The 16,169-nt window shown below is 39.5% G+C and overlaps 1 protein-coding gene across 6 annotated transcripts in view; it reads left to right on the top strand.

Annotated features, from left to right (window-relative positions):
• The window catches only part of CCDC138 (coiled-coil domain containing 138), a 69,952-nt gene that overhangs the window by 41,232 nt on the left and 12,551 nt on the right, over positions 1-16,169 (top strand). For 5 of the 6 annotated variants that reach the window (XR_012654942.1, XM_032771928.2, XM_075061380.1 and 2 more), the window contains one exon: positions 2,139-2,315. Coding sequence is in view for 5 of the 6 variants with exons in the window: in XM_032771928.2 (XP_032627819.1) it covers positions 2,139-2,315 (177 nt within the window). In the remaining variant the exon portion in view is untranslated. Of the gene's footprint in view, positions 1-2,138; positions 2,316-2,653; positions 3,307-16,169 lie in introns of those variants that run through there. The other variant, XM_032771927.1, reaches the window with a different exon arrangement.

Raw genomic sequence — 16,169 nt, forward strand, 5'->3', positions numbered from 1 at the left:
TGAAATATATTCTTAAAATGAGAATCACATTGATAAGAGGTCCCTCTTGATATTAAAAAACAAACAAACCCCAACATGAAAAGTCGCCATACCAAGACTCATTAATCAAGCTAAACAGCTAAAGCCAGTACTTACAATGATAAAACTTTTTAGCTTCTCATTATTTATTTTTACTGTTAGTTTATATGCTATGGTTAAGTATGATCTGCAATAATAAAAGCACATTCATGAAATTACAATATACGAATTTTGATCACACATTGAAAGTAAAGCACTGATTTTCTTCTATTCATAATTCAAGAGTTTCAGTAAGAATAATTTTTTCTTCTAAAGTGTCATAAAATCCAGGAGGTGGCACTGTAACTAAACTTTTCTTACTACAGAATGGCTCCATTATATTAAATTATTTCCTCCTGTAACTGAGTAGTGTGTTTTTATTTCTAAATAGGAACTTGAAATAGGAAGATCTGAAATATAGGACCTGTGGTTATTTAAGATACTTAGATGAGTTTATTATTTCACCCTGAGTCTCAGGTCCCTGTATATTTTAATATACTGTAGAAGTAATCAGCATATAAACTGAAAGATTAAACTTCTCCTCCGAACAAATCCTCGTGAAAGTAAATGGGAATGGAGTAGTTGCGATCTTTGTCTTTATCCAGTACTCTTCTCGTTCATCTCTGAGTACATTAGTGGATATCTCCCAAATATTGAGGAACACGTAATCTCAAGCTAGGCAGGTTTATTCATTATACCACACTTCAAAGGAAAAACCCTCTAATGCAGGAATCGGCAGCCTTTCAGAAGTGCTGTGCCAAGTCTTCATTTATTCACTCTAATTTAAGGTTTTGCGTGCCAGTAATACATTTTACCGTTTTTAGAAGGTCTCTTTCTATAACTCTATAATATGTAGCTAACCTATTGTATGTAAAGTAAATAAGGTTTTTAAAATGTTTAAGAAGCTTAATTTAAAATTAAATTAAAATTCAGAGAGCCCGGGCCCAGGGAGTGTGAGTGCCACTGAAAATCAGCTCGCGTGCCACAGGTTGCCTGCCCCTGGTCTAATGTATCTACAGCGTAATTTAGCAAGATAGAAAAGCATGTGACTAATGGACTATTTTGTGCATTAAAGTTACATGTGCATAAGTACTGTCCTAAATAAAGGCCCTAATAGGTACGAGAGAAGTTCAAGTTGTCCATTTAATTACTGCTGGAACTAGAATACAATACAAGAACAAAAGTTACAATTGTGTCACTTTCTGACTTTTTATCTTCAACCTTCATGTTATTTTTAGGAAATTGGCGCAGTATGTCTTAAATATTTTATGTATCATACATGTAAAATCTGAAGACAAGTAAACAATAGCAGGCTTTAAAGCAGGCTTTAAAGTTATCCTATCCTTGTCCTTCCCTTTCATAATTTAATTTGTATAAAATTAAAGTTGGATATTAAACTAGTTAAAATTTGTATTTATTGGCATTTGTGTAGCACTTGCTGAGAAACTTGTAGGAGAAGAGGAAACAAAGCTGGGGGGAGAGACTAACTCAGAATTCAAAACCAGTGCAACATGTTTCTATGTTTCAAAGCCATAAAGCAAACAGTGTTACACCTTGAAGTATTCAGTGATGTGAAAAAAAAGAATATTCTTAGCAATAGGGATTGGGATTTCACTGATTGGGTAGATCTATTTCTTATTAATATTGGGAATAATATGATATTGAAAATAAAATTGAATTTCTGCATTCATCATTCATGCAGTAAAGAAATAAGCATTTCTGTTAATTTTAACCTGGATTATAAAGCTTTATTGAGTGCAGGAGAGGGTTCACTTCATCTCTTGAGCAAAATACTTAAATCTAACCTTTATAAGTCATACTTTTAAAAAAATGTGGGCTGTCCCCAACTTCCCTGTTCCCTACTTTAAACCAGGGCACAGTAAATCGTCTATTTTAATATTTCCTATATTTCTAATTAAGGTCTAACCATTTAAACCTTAATGTCTTGATCCGTTTAATCTTCTAATTTTGTTACATTTTTTATAGCTATTAATTTCAAAGTAGCTATTTATACTAAGCTTTATAGATTAGTCATTAGAACTGTGATTATAAAATTGTTTGCATTTTAATGTCTCTTTCAGCTGATTATCTGGCTCAGGCATTTGATTCCCTTTGCGTGGACTTGAAGACAGATGAAGGAAAGGCCTTGTTTTTGGAGTACCAATCTGTGCCTGTTATATTAAGTCACTTAAGAATATCCAGTAGAGGTCTGCTTTCCAATGCCATTGATGGTTTACTTCAGATGACAATGGAATCTGGTAAATTTGCTTAATTTTAAACAATAAAAATATAGGATTATAAAATGAACAACAAATGCAATGAAACTTAAATCCCAAGTGAAAAACAATCCGTACTTTCTTTCTGATGTAATATGTAGTAGCAAGTGGTACTTATCTTTTTGTCATACAAATACAGCAGTTGTGAAGCTGTTCCCTAGCTGCATGAGTTAGCTGTTTCTCATTCTTTATGTATAAGTAAATTATTTTGGGATTTTTTTTATTTCTTAAATATATGCAGCATATTGTCAGATCTCTTTTCTGATTTATCCCTGTTACATTTTGCAACTCATTCTAAGGTTTTTCCATTGCTCCTGTAGGTGATGGGCACATTTCTAGTTTCTCTGAAGTCAGTCTATGCTAGAACAGACATTGGATGCAAGTCCTTCTGCCGTCAGGTGGAGACATGAAAATAGCCAGGCTCTTATATGAACTTTCTTTATAATTTGAGTGAGTAGCTGATGCTGCTCAGTTTTTCCACTTATAAGTAAAAGTGACTTTTCTAAATGACTTGGTGACGTTTTGTTTTTGTTTTACTGTTGCTGGATGACCTAGCCCTTAAAGCGGGGGTGGAGGGGCTCAGCCTTACCTGTTTCACTTTTAAACTGCATCCCTAAGTGATTGGCGTTGAGGATAGCGATCAGGTGATCCCCGATGCTCAGATAAAAGGCATTGCTTCCCTATATGAAAGAGGTTACTCAGAGGATGAGAAACCTGCAGGAAGGCTTCTGCAGGAAACCAAAGGCCAGAGAGGACCTGGAGAAGAGGCCTTCTATGCCAGGCATGTGTGGGACCAGGGCAGAACCCTTAAGTGGAAGAGGCTTTAGGAAGCACCAAACAGCAGGACCTGGGTTTTGGAAAAGAACTATTGAACAAGAGACTAAGGAAATGTGTAGTTGGAGAAAGTCTGGTTTTAATTTAAGTTGACATTGAACTGTGATATTATTTTAATAAAACAGACCTCAAGAAAGGATGTTACTCAACAAATGAGAGCTTATGTGCCGTTATTGGTGGGTTCAGGAAGGGGAAACTGAGGCAGAGGATGGGTCAGATGCTGTATCAGGGGATCCCTGATACGTAAACCTTTTTGTTTTGTAAAAATTTCTGGGTTTTTGGACCAAGAGGGGAATACCCCTGTGTTAGAAATATTGAAGGTAGTCAGCTGGGCATTTTTACATACTTAAGTTCTTGGAGAAACCAAAATAGTTAAATTTCAAACCAAACTCCCCATTGTATCTTTGTTTGTGCTGGTGGAAATGGGACTGTTCGTTCTGCCTTAAAAAAGATACTTTTAAAAATATTACTGGTGGAAGGCTGAACAGCATCAAATAGCCTAATGAGATGAATGTCTCGTGTATTCGCCTGATTTTAACTCTACTCCTCTCTCTTCAACCCACCTATCCTTCTTCACGCACCCCTGTGCTGCTAGTGTTGCAGTGTTACTTCTGAAGCTACGGTGTTTGCTGCACCAGTATAGCTTGCAGCTAATGTTGATTCAGCAGACCTCGCCATTACTCGTAAAGAAAGACCACAAGCTCCGTTCAGTGGCAAAGGCTCGATCAGGTTTATTGTCTTCAAAGCATGGTACTAGGGCCCCTCATACCAAGCAGGTTCACTAACATATGTATGTCTGTGACAAGGTATCGGCTTAATCAACATAATATTGTTTGCTCGGCCAATACAAAATTGCCCCTCCTATGACTTTCTTTTATACATTGGTACAAACAAGTTACTTATTACACTCCAGACGTTGTTAGCTACCATCCTTGTACCTTGTATCTGATAGTTTGAACAAAACATCCTCATCCATTATCTTGTCATTCCCTCCTTCTCTCACAAGGAATCTGTGACTTCCTGTATCATCCTCTTATCAATGTGCTTACTTGATTAGCTGATACCTAGCCTTGCTGTTCTGACAAGGCCTACTTTGGCTCACAGCTTTGGTTCATACTTTTAACCATGCCTAGGGCTCCAGCAAGGCCTACACCCTTTACTAAATTATTTTCCTCAACACTAATAGTTGTGGATACTCGGTGAAGAAGTTGTTGGTTGTGTTGGGAGAGGATAGTTTGATAAGGAGTTGTATTCAGAAGAATGGTTAAAGATTGACAGCTGGTAGCGTTTGTGGGGGAAGAGTTAAGGTTCTTCTCTGAGTGACTGCACATTTCAGGTATGTATGTGCCCAGTGTACCAGAGCCAGAGATATTTCCCTTAATGATATCTGTCATGGCAGCGCATGCACCCTTTGCTGTCTCATGCTGTTGCATGATGGTATAAAGGACCCATCCTCAGCCTCCCTCAATTGCTTCCTACTGCTCATGACTGGTAGTCAGAGCATGTTGCTTTGCTCTGCAAGTGTTGTCCCTTTCAGAAAATTTGTTTTTTCTTGTATGTAGTTAGTGTACTTGTCTATAGTTAGTTAGAATTTTGGAGTAAGTTTCATTTGTTATTTTACTTAATTTTTATTTAGAGTGTTGATTTCCACCTGTTCTGGGAAAAGGATCTAGAAGTTAGTGAATCACAAATTGAATCAGAGTCAACAATGTGATGCAGTTGGAAAAAAGGTTAATATCAATCTAGGATATATTAACACAAAAGTAGGACACAGGAGGTAACTGTCTCACTCAGCACTGGGTGAGGCCTCAGCTGGAGTGCTATGCCCAATTCTGAGCATCACCCTTTAGAAAAGTTATGAGCAAATTGGAGAGTCCAGAGGAGAGCAACAAAAGTGGTAAAAGGTTTAGAAAACCTGAGCAGTGAGGAAAGGTTAAAAAAAAATTGGGCATGGTTAGTCTTGAGAAAAGAAAACTGGGGGGAACTGATACGTCTTCATATATGTTAAGGGCTGTTATAAAGAGGAAAATGATCAATTGTTCTCCATTGAACTCCACTGAATGTAGGACAAGTAGTAATGGGGGCTTAATCTACAGCAAGGGAGATTTAGGTTAGGTATGAGGAAACCCTTTCTAATGATAAGGGTAGTTAAGCTCTGGAATAGGCTTCAAAAGGAGGATGTGGAGTGCCCGTCATTGGAGATTTTTAAGAACAGGTTAGACAAAACACCTGTCTAACCTGTGTTACTTTCATGGGTCAAGGCTTGAGTCTTCCATGGGAGGTCCAGCAGACTATTCAGAATTTCTCCTGGGAAGGGTCAACCCTGTTCTCTCAGCAGACTGATGAGAAATTTCAGTGTTTCAAAAGACTTGAAGGCTACATTGAAAACACTGGGATTTTACACTCTATTCTGTAAAAAGAAACAATTCTGCCCTCAGTCGTACCAACGATACCTGCATTTCATGCTTAGGCAGTCTGACTACTCTAGAAAAAAAGGGGGAAACTGCTAGCAAAGTTTGATGGGTCCACCCTTTAAACTGATGGCTACCTGCTCTTGACTCCATCAACTCATGAAAGTAGCATTTTTTGGTAGCCATTACCTCTGCAAGAAAGAGAGGCAGAATTGTGAGCATTGGTAGCTTATGCTCCCTAGACAATCTTTTATAAGGACAAAGTACTTAGATCCGCATCAAATTTTTTTGACTAAAGTAGTATTGGAATTCCACCTCAATCAAGTGATATACTTACCAACTTTTTTTCCTGAGCCCCATTCTCATAAGGAAGAAGAGACTTCATACCGTGGATGTTAGAAGAGCAGTAACTTTTTATTTGAACAGAACTAGATTGTTTAGGTCATCCTCCCAGCTGTTTATGGCAATTGCAGACAGGATGCAAGGCATTCTTGTCTTGATTCAGAGAATCTTGTCCTGGATTTCCTCCTAAATGTATCTGTGCTGTGACATTTCTAATGTAACCCCTTCGGGTAGAGTAGTAGGGCACACTACAAGATCTCAAGGAGCGTCCTTAAGCTTCTGCCTTAAGTACCTATAACAGGTATTTGTAGAGCACCTGTTTGGTTGTCAGTACATACTTTTACAACTTATGCTATACCTCAGCATTCCAGAGATGATGCCAAGTTCGGATGAGTAGTCCTTCAGTCACTCTTTGAGTAGATGAGAAAATCCACCCCCAGACTGCTTGTGAGTCACCTGAAGTGGAGTGGACATGTGCAATCACTCAGAGAAGAAAAAACAGTTACTGACCTTCGAGATGTTGCACTTGTCGATTTCATGACCCCTTCTCCTTCCCCTTTATAGAAGAATGATCCTGGTATTTTCTCATGGAGGCTGCCCTAACTCTTCAGAAGGGGCCTCATCAAAGACTTCTTCCAGAAGTACTTCCCCTACTTAACCCATTGATGGATGCAGGAGTTCATTGTTGCTAGAGCTGCCTTTTAGGAGGCTAAGAGCTTCTGAGCTTTCTCAGATTCAGAAGCATAAGAAGTCAGTACCAAGTTAGTCAGTCTCAAAGAACACCATTCCTCCTCAGAAAGCTCCTCCGGTACCGATAGTAAAGTGCGCCCTTCAGTTTACTGTTCTCAAATACTAGTCATACTGGGTCTCTTGATGTTGACCTGTTGACTCTGGTGTCCTTTCAGGGGCCATCGAGACTAGCTCTTGGTCCAGCAGAGACATTGGGTCAGTCTTCTCTGATCTTGGTGGAACAACCCTGTCTCTCTTTACTGACAACACTAGACGCTTATGCTGCAGCAGAGACCTTTAGTATCTCTCAATAACGTGGTTTGTCACCTCTTGTTCAGGGCAAAGACTCTCTCATTTGGCACTGCCGGAGATACTATGTCTCTTAGCTATGGTACATTTCGCAGTGGCTCTGCCACTGTCCAACCCTGTACCGCAGTTGACCTCTGCACCAGTGCCGATGCTGATTTGTTGTACGGTACCAGCAGTCAGGAAGTCATCCATGCTTCCTTTGATGCTTCGAACCCAGCACTGATCCAGATCCCAGTCTCCAAAGACAACCCCCAGTACCACACTGATGTGGGCTTCGGACTACTCCAGGTCTTTCTTGGAGTCTAAAGATGGCTTGCTGATTACATGTTACAGACACAGTGGGGCATCCTCTAGATCATGCTTTCAGTTCTGCAAGTGATCTTAGACAGGGGCAGAGCACAGAACTGGGAGACTTGGACCTGGCATTCCTGGGGTCCAGTACCATTCTGACCCCCTCAGTGGTCATATTGGATGCCATGAAGGACACCTCTAGCTTCCAGGTCACCTTCCTCGCCCCCTTGTAAAGTCACAAAAGCCAGGAGGGAAGTCTCTCCCACTGATACCTGGAGACAGGTGATGGGTAGTGGTGGTATTGACTGACCTTGGAGATCGGCAGTTGGGGAACAGTACACTGTCTCAGTACTGCAGGATCAGCCTTAGAAAGTCTCTACAGTGTCCCTTCTTAATGCTTTGTCCTCATCACTGGATGAGGCACTGTTAGTGGAGACGTCATCCCTGGTACTGGATGATTTCAAAGTATACCAAAAGCTCCTTAGATGGATGGCAGCTTCTCCTGAAAAACAAGTTAAGCTTGTAGAAGAGAGCGGCCATAAGTTATTGATATTTTCCACCTAGCTACAACAGGAACGATAGCATTGTTGATGGATATGGGTATCATGAAGCCTATTAAGACTCTGTGCCAGACCCCCTCATCCATTCCACCAGTGGCCAAACTCATTGAACAGAAATATCAAGTTCTGTCTGGGGGAGGATTGAACATTTTTATACATGTCCCATTCTAGGGTCACAGGTGGGACACTGTGAATGAGAGAGGTCTCCAGGGACAGTCTAAAGCTGCCTCCAAAGGAAAACATGCAGAAAAACTGTATCTGTTTAGGAGGAAGAGTTTTTTCACAGCAGGATTACAACTTCACAGCTAAATATCTGGTCTTACTGTCCAGATACAACTGTATCAACTGGTGGGCAATCTCTTAGTTTACAGACAAACTTCTGGGGAGCTCTAGAGAGCAATTCTGAGCCTTGGTTATAGACCACCAATTGGTTGCTTATTCAGCACTGCAGACATCACTGGATGTGGCAGATTTGGTAGCCAGATCCATGGTGACAGCTGTCACCATGAATTGTTCTTGGTTGCTGGCCTCTGGAGGTACAGTACAACAAACAAATGAAGACCTCACTTTTGAGGTACCTGATTTATTTTCATACAGCATAGTTAAAGCACTTTACACCTCACAGTATTCTAGAGCTGTTTTGAAATTCTTAGGGCTCTCTATGCACCATCTACAAGAAGGACCAAATATCATGCTTATCCACAACCAAGCGATAGTACTTCTTTTTTTGAGAAGTACTTTTGACCAGTCTAAGAGGAAGCAAAGATCACAAAGATGGAGGCTTTGAGCTCCTGCTTCTTCTTTGTTTTCATCAAATAGGCATACCCAGGCCTCAGAACAGCTGGCTTGACTGCTATATGAAGGACGGTGTACTCAGCAATCTGAATTCTACTGCCCTTTTCCCTCCTGGACAGGTTATCCCACTTCCTACATATATGGCAGGCTATTAATTTGGACAAGTTGGTGCTAAGCATGGTGGAATCTGATTATACCCTGCAATTTCTTTCTATCCCACCTTCCCTGACCCTCTTTAGGGAACCTTCTCCGAAGTCTGCCATAAGACTGTAAGTGCAGACTCTACATACTTTGGGAGCTGTGGAAGGAAGTGCCCCAGCCTCATCAAGGGAAGAGGGTTCTGTTCTCAATATTGCCTAAGACCCGAGGCCAGATGAGGTCTTAAACTCATTCCAGACCTTCGGAACTTAAACAAATACATCAAGAAGTTAAAGTTCAGTATAGTATCTGTCACTGCTGTTATTCCTACCCTAGCTCCAGGAGACTGTTATGCTACCCTCGACTTGCAGGGATGCCTGTTTCCATATGGCGATCCATCGCTAAGGTTTGTGATAGGTCAAGATCGCTACCAATTCACTGTTCTGCCCTTTGGTCCATTATTGGCACAAGGGGTTTTTACCAACTATAAGTCTGTGGTAGTGGCGTACCTTCAGCACAAGGATGTCCAGGTGTATTCTTACCGGGTTGATTGGTTGATTTGAGGTCATTTAAACAGGTAGAAGTTGTTATACATTGAATTCTCCAATTGTTCAGTTCTTTAGGCCTGAAAATAAGCAAGGAAAGGTTGATATTATCTCTCGTACAGAGGGTGGGGTCATTGGAGTTATTCTGGATTCCACAGTCTCCAGAGATCTTCTACAACTTCCCAGGTTCCATGCTATTCAGGATCTTTATTTGTGTCAAGAATTACTGCAAAGAAAATTTCTGAGTCATATGTACATATGTGACCCTCATCTGCCCCATGCCAGACAGCACCTCAGAGCAGTGCAGGTTGGGCTCAGTGCAGTTCAGTGACCAGTTTGTGCAGTTCACCATTTGCACAAACAATAAGCATCCTGATCAAGGTGCTGTCCTCACTGGACTGGTGGATGCACTAGGAAGTCCTATTTGCTCCCCTTACTCCATCCATTACTCTAGTAAGTATACGTCAACCATGGGGTGGGGAGAGTATCTAGATTGCCTCCAAGCCCAGGCGCTTTGGTCCCCCCAAGAAGCAAGGTTACACATAATTGTCCTTGAGCAGCGAGTGATTTTTGCTGCATGCCAACAGTTTCTGTCTCATGTTTGGGACAAGATTCTCTAGGTATTCGTTGACAACATCACAGCGGTGTTTTATGACAACAAACAAGGGGGTACCAGGTCAAACAGACTGTGCCAAAAGGTTTTCAAGTTATGAAATTTCTGCATTCAGAACTCCTAGCTCTCAGGGCATCACACTAACCAGAGTTCAGAACACACTGGCTGACCATTTGATCCAGTCTTTCACCCAAACCACAAATGGTCTCTCAACTTAGACATACTGTCTGTGGTATCTCCTATAGAGCTTTTTCCCCCAAAGATGGACCTGTTTGCAACTTAACAGACAGGAAATGTCCCCAGTTTTGCTCCAGGGGAGGTCACAGCCGTTTTAGTTCAATTCTGCAATTGAACAAATCATGCTCTAAAAGGACACCAATATATTTGCTGTGATTATTTTACTGAAGGCCTTTCTGGATCATTTATATGGTCTTGAATGGCATCTATGCATTCTCATAATTGCATTTAGAGATACATTTGCAATGTGATGTGGCAGCATAAAACACCAGTTGAGTTTTGGGTTGAACATGTAAGGACTTTTTGTCATAGGACATGGGGAGGTAATAGGTCCTTTCTGTATGATTGTGGTTTGATTGCATTTGAAATATTGTGTTCTGTTCTGGGCAGCTTATTACCTGACAGGTATTGACACATTTGGAGGGAGCGAAGAAAAGAGCAACAAAAATGGATGGAGATTATAAAGATGGATTTACATCGAAAAATTAAGAGAGAAATATATATACCTTGCATATGCATTGTTGTTGTTGCTGTGTCAGTTCCAGGATATTAGAGAGACTAGGTGAGTGATGTCATATCTTTTACCAGACCAATTTCTTTTGGTCAGAAAGACAAGCTTTTGAGCTACATTGAGAAAGAGCTGTGTGTAGTTCGAAAGGTTGTCTGTCTCATCAACAGAAGTTGGTCTAATAAAAAATATTACCTCACCCACCTTGTCTGTCTAACATACCTTGCTTAGATGTCTATTTAGGGCATAACAGTCTACACATATTGCAAATAAACCCACAGAAACATTTATTATGCTAATTATATTCTGACATAATTACCAGTAATAGGATGAAAATTAGAAAAAAGAAAAATTTAACCCTTACCTGCTCTCTGGTGTTAGCTGTACTACACTATCAACACTAGAGGTTTGCACAAATAGTTTAGACTCTTACAGTGGCATTGACCATCTTGCTGAAAATTAAAATCATGTTAGACACTGAGTGTGGGAACCCTATGCAAGCAGTTGTAAGCAAGTCTCCAACTGACCTAACTAAAGAAAACGTTTTTTTAAAAATGCAACTAAAGAGAAATAAGTATAAATACAGTGCTTTGTTAAAATATTATGCTTTGACGTTTTTAAATGACTTAAACTATAATTTCTAGGTGATTTTTTTTTTCTTCAAGCCATAATGGTTGCTTACAGTGGCAGCTTCAGAAATGGAAATTCTAAGTAGCTTGTTCAGATACTTCACTCTTGCTTTATGAATTTTCAAATGGCTGAACTTAACTAAATGGGTTCAGTTTTCCTTTAACAGATAAACATCAAAAGCAAATCTTTCCTTGTTATACCTTGTGATGAATTGGGCGTCAGATTTTGTGATGGCCATAAGAACACTGAAATTGCAGCTGGGGATTGAACAATGGAGGGATGATGCAGGAAAGAGAATTTAGTCTGTAACTTAAAATAAATAGATATAACCTAAAGAAATTTGTAGCTACCAACATGTGTGCCGCTAATTGCCCTGATCATTTTGTTTCTTTCCTATTCTTCTGCCTTTCATCTGTCTTTGGCTCTTTTGATTGTTTGCTCTATCATGCAGGAACTACCTTTCTCAGGTTTGGAAACCACCTAGCAAAGTTTGGGCTCTGCAACAATAAAAATAATAATTAAGCAATACTACATCAGATATATTTTAAATACTGGGTCCAAACAACTGTGATCATTCATCAATAAGATACGGGAACTTAACTTAGCAAGTTGTTCCTCTCTCTTTTATAAATAAATTACTGCAGGTGTCTGTATGCAACAGGGAAACAATTTCATTTCCTCCTAAGTTCTTTGCTGTTCCATAATCATAGTGAGGGACTTCTCCAAACGGTCAGTCATGTTGTCAGTATTCTGTCACTCACTTGCGTTGCTACCATCTCTTCTCCTTCCTGTTGGTGTGCGTTAGCCACTGATGCTAGTAAAAGTTACATCTCCACATGAAGTGGAGGCAAAACCCTACTGTTTAATTATTCAGCATGAGATTCTCACAAATACGCTTTCTGTCTCTGTTCATTTTCGAAAAGTTTACCTAAGTTTACGTAAGTTTAGAAAGGAGATTTTTTTTGCTTTTAAAGACAACAGCTTGTGAGATTTTATGACTGTTGGTGACTGATCACTTTCAGGGGAATCTGATGTAATCTGTCAACAATAATTAATTGCTTATTGTCTTTTGCAGTGTACTTTTGAAACTGAACTACTAATGCAAGTTGGTACAGATTTCTAAGGATGCCTGTGCAGGCTTGTACAGAATATTATAACTTGTACAAAACCTGACATGACAGATATAGACTCCATAATCACCAAAAGTTTACAAGAAAAATTAAATATAATTACTACAACTACAGACCACCAAAATAGAAATTTATCAAATATGTTTTAGAAGCACTTGTTCATCTCCACAATTATTTTTCAGATAAATGTGCATTTAAACGTATTACATTAACATGGGCTTTCTAGCAATTTACAGTAGTATCCTTCCAGAAGAAGTTACTAAGAGATTTTGTAAATTTAGTTTATAAAAAAAATTCTCTTAAAATACATAAACTATTTTTGATTGCTCTAATTCCAGCTAATTATATTCTGTGAAACTGAGCAATTCTTTCCACTTCGATGGGTGGTTCTATTTTATTAAAGTAGTCAATCTTTTCTATAGTATTTTTATCTTATGCCTTATATTCTGTGTTATAAACTTTATCAAAATATCAACTTTTTTCTTTACTATTGAATTTTATTTCAAAAGGAATAACATAGGGAGGTCGTAAGAAGATTTCCCTGGCTTTATATCCTGCCAGCAGAGAGCCAGTTAGGTAGGATACTTGTGTGTGTCTGCAGAGGTGTCTCAAATTGTGGATCAGTTACTTTTTGTTTGTAAGCCGTTTGGAGCAAGGAATGTCTTTCTGTATAGCACCTAGCACAATAGGGCTGTGATCTGTAACTAGGGCTTTCTGGTGCTACAGCCATACTACTACTAATGTACTTAGAGGTGACTCCCATTATCTTCAAGCCAATGGGGAGAGCTTGCCACCATCATCTGCCCAAAATGCATTCAGTCTGAGCCTGAAGGCATACATCATCCCACGAATGTCTTTATACTCACTTTATTTTCTGTTGTCTGAAGACATATTTATTTAAACAAACTTCGTCTATAAATTAGTTTGTGGATGCTAGTGGTCTTATTCATCTATATTTGATAATACTTACTGTGTTTTCACTAGCTTTGCTGTTGCACCTTCCTGTTACCTGTTCTTAGGAGTAACTCCCGTGGTAAACACGGTATTCTTCGGCTTCCCATTATTATAAAATGATTCACATCACTTCTTCATTGGTGTAATGTAGTCTGGGAGGACTGCTGTCTTTATCATAATTTGGAAATGTGTACTCACTTCTTGCGTCCCTGGGACACTATAAGAATTTCAGTTGGTCTTGCTTCAATTGCTGCCCAGTAACTAACACAGTCTGTTAAGTATTTTTGCTCAAGAGAAAAGTTACTACCTTTCTAGGTCAAAATTCCTAGAAGTGGGTTATGTGACAAGAGTACAGTAGTTGAACTGAAATCCTCTGGGAGATTAGTTCTTTCAGTATGCTAGGTGAGCTTCCCTTTGCTTTGCTCACTTTAATCTCCTTGCAAATGTGCTAGCAGTGTACATCGATTACACACATCTGTCTGAGAATTAGGCTACATCTGTAGTCTTGAGGCCCATGTTTAAGAATTTAACAAGCTAGACTCACCTTAGCCATGATCTTTACAGTGTTACTAGGATTTCTGGGATAGATGATCTTTTTTCCCAGATTTGATATTTTGCCGTATCTCTCTAACAACTGCAGTGTTTCAACTAAATATTTTTCTTGGCTAGATTAAGGACCTTCAGTCTAATTCTATACGTCAGTCCCATATTAAATACAGTTTTGTAGCTGTGTTGATCCCACAGAGCTCCCTCTGTAGCTTGAAAGCTTGTCTCTCTCACCAAACAGAAGTTAATCCAATATAAGATATTACTTCGCCCATCTTGTCTCTCTAATCCCACATTACTAATTTTAAGAGTAGCATACACATCCATGAGCAGTCCTCAGGAATAGAGCTGGTTATGAATTTTTTGACAGAATATTTTTGTTGAAAAGTGCTGATTTGTTAAAATTAATTTTTTTCATGGGAATGTAACAGTTTCAACTGAACTTTTAGCAGGAAGGGTTTATCTGGTCCAGGATGAAATTTCTGGTCAAAGAGACACACTCTCCCCCTGATCCCAGAATAGCTAATACCCTAGAGGTTAGGGACTTGAACCTGGCTCTTCCACATCCCAGGCTAGTGCCATAACCCACAGGCTGTAGAGTTAATTTCTCTCTCTGGCCAAATGGGTATTTAATTATTTATTCAAAGTGGAACTCTTCTAAGAGAAGAAACTGAGACCCCAGAATAGCCAACCTTCTGGTGCTCAGGGTACTCACCTAGGATGTGGGAGATTCAGAGCTGGGACTTGGGTCTCCCACTTGAGATGAGAGCACTAACCACTAGGCTGTTGATTGTTCTGGGGTTCTCTTTTATTTGCAGAAAATGCACATTGTTTTGGTTTTGTGTCGGTGCTCAACAGGGAATTTTTTTTAAATCGTAAATACTTTAGCAGGATGGAAAAAGAATTTCCTGCGTAGATCTACTCAGGATCTTCTGTCTGCCTCAAATTATATGGCCCTGAGATCTTGATTTCAATTTTTTTTCATAATGATCCCTATTGTTTCAAAAGTAGAGTACCTGTAGAAAGACTAGAGGTACACCTTGGGTATATGGTCAACCTGGATAGTCGTATTAAGGACAGAATCAGAGGGATAGTGATACTGCTCGATACCTGATAGAAATGGTCTATAGCTATTCCTCTCTGGACACAATTACCTTAGAAATGAAAATTGTTTTCACGTTGGAACCTGAGTTCCCTTTGTCAGATTGTGTTGGATGTTGAATTGTGTGGTATGTCCGGCATAGTAAAGTCTTCAGATGCTTCACAAGTGTATGTTCCAGAGCCTGAATTTCCCTTTTTTAATTTGCCTTGTATTACAAACCATATTATCGTCATATAGAGGAATATACATTCTTGCCTTTGTTCATCGCCTATTCAAAATTCCCCTCTAGCCCTCCCATCTCCTGCTGTGGATGGGAATTTTGGATGACTCCATGATTCTTCTGGGATGTGAACCTGCCTCATACAGTATTTTTTTCCCCCGTGTGATTGGAGAATCTGAGAGTTTGTCTGCTCTTCAGTAGAAACCCAGCCCTATTCCTCTGCTCCACATTTGCCTGTTTTATTCTTCTGTTATGTCTTGTCACAAACCTAGATTGTGAGCTCTCTGAGGCAGGGGAACTTTGTGCAATGTCTCAATCACAAGGGCCCTGATTATTGACTGGGGACCCTAAGCACTACCATAACATAACAATGGTAACTTTAGAGAGAGAGAGAATTACCCACTTATAATTTTGCTTTTCTGAAGATACCTTTGATTTCTACACACCTTTTCATTGTCCTTTCAATTGTTGATTTTTTCTGATGATCTCATCCTATCATAAATATTCATACACATATTACTTTTGCAGTTTAGGAACTTCTCTGTGTCATGCTCATCAAGGGAATTAAAAATGTCTGACCTAAAGGGGTGTCTTAAAGAGCCACAATTCATTGACAGCTAAAGGACCTCAGCCTGTTTCACTGTAGGGAAACCCAAGGGTAGGAATCCAGTGAAATTATACTTTCAGAGCAGAATTACAAGAATTAATCATTTCATCTACCTCTTCATGGGTCCTATAAATGAGGAGGGTTTCTGTTACTCTTCCACTCTATTAGCCTGTGTTTTGTCAGCCTTCCATCATAAGTAACTCCATGGTCTGCCTTTGCTGTTCCTCAGCATTCCCATCCAATGGCATGAAATGGACAGTCCTTGTTAGTATTGCTACTGTCCACAGAAGCAGCAGAGAATCCTGTGGCACCTTATAGACTAACAGGCGTTTTGG

The sequence above is a fragment of the Chelonoidis abingdonii genome, chromosome 1 (genome assembly GCF_003597395.2).
Source record: "Chelonoidis abingdonii isolate Lonesome George chromosome 1, CheloAbing_2.0, whole genome shotgun sequence".
In the NCBI taxonomy this organism is placed as follows: domain Eukaryota; kingdom Metazoa; phylum Chordata; order Testudines; family Testudinidae; genus Chelonoidis; species Chelonoidis abingdonii.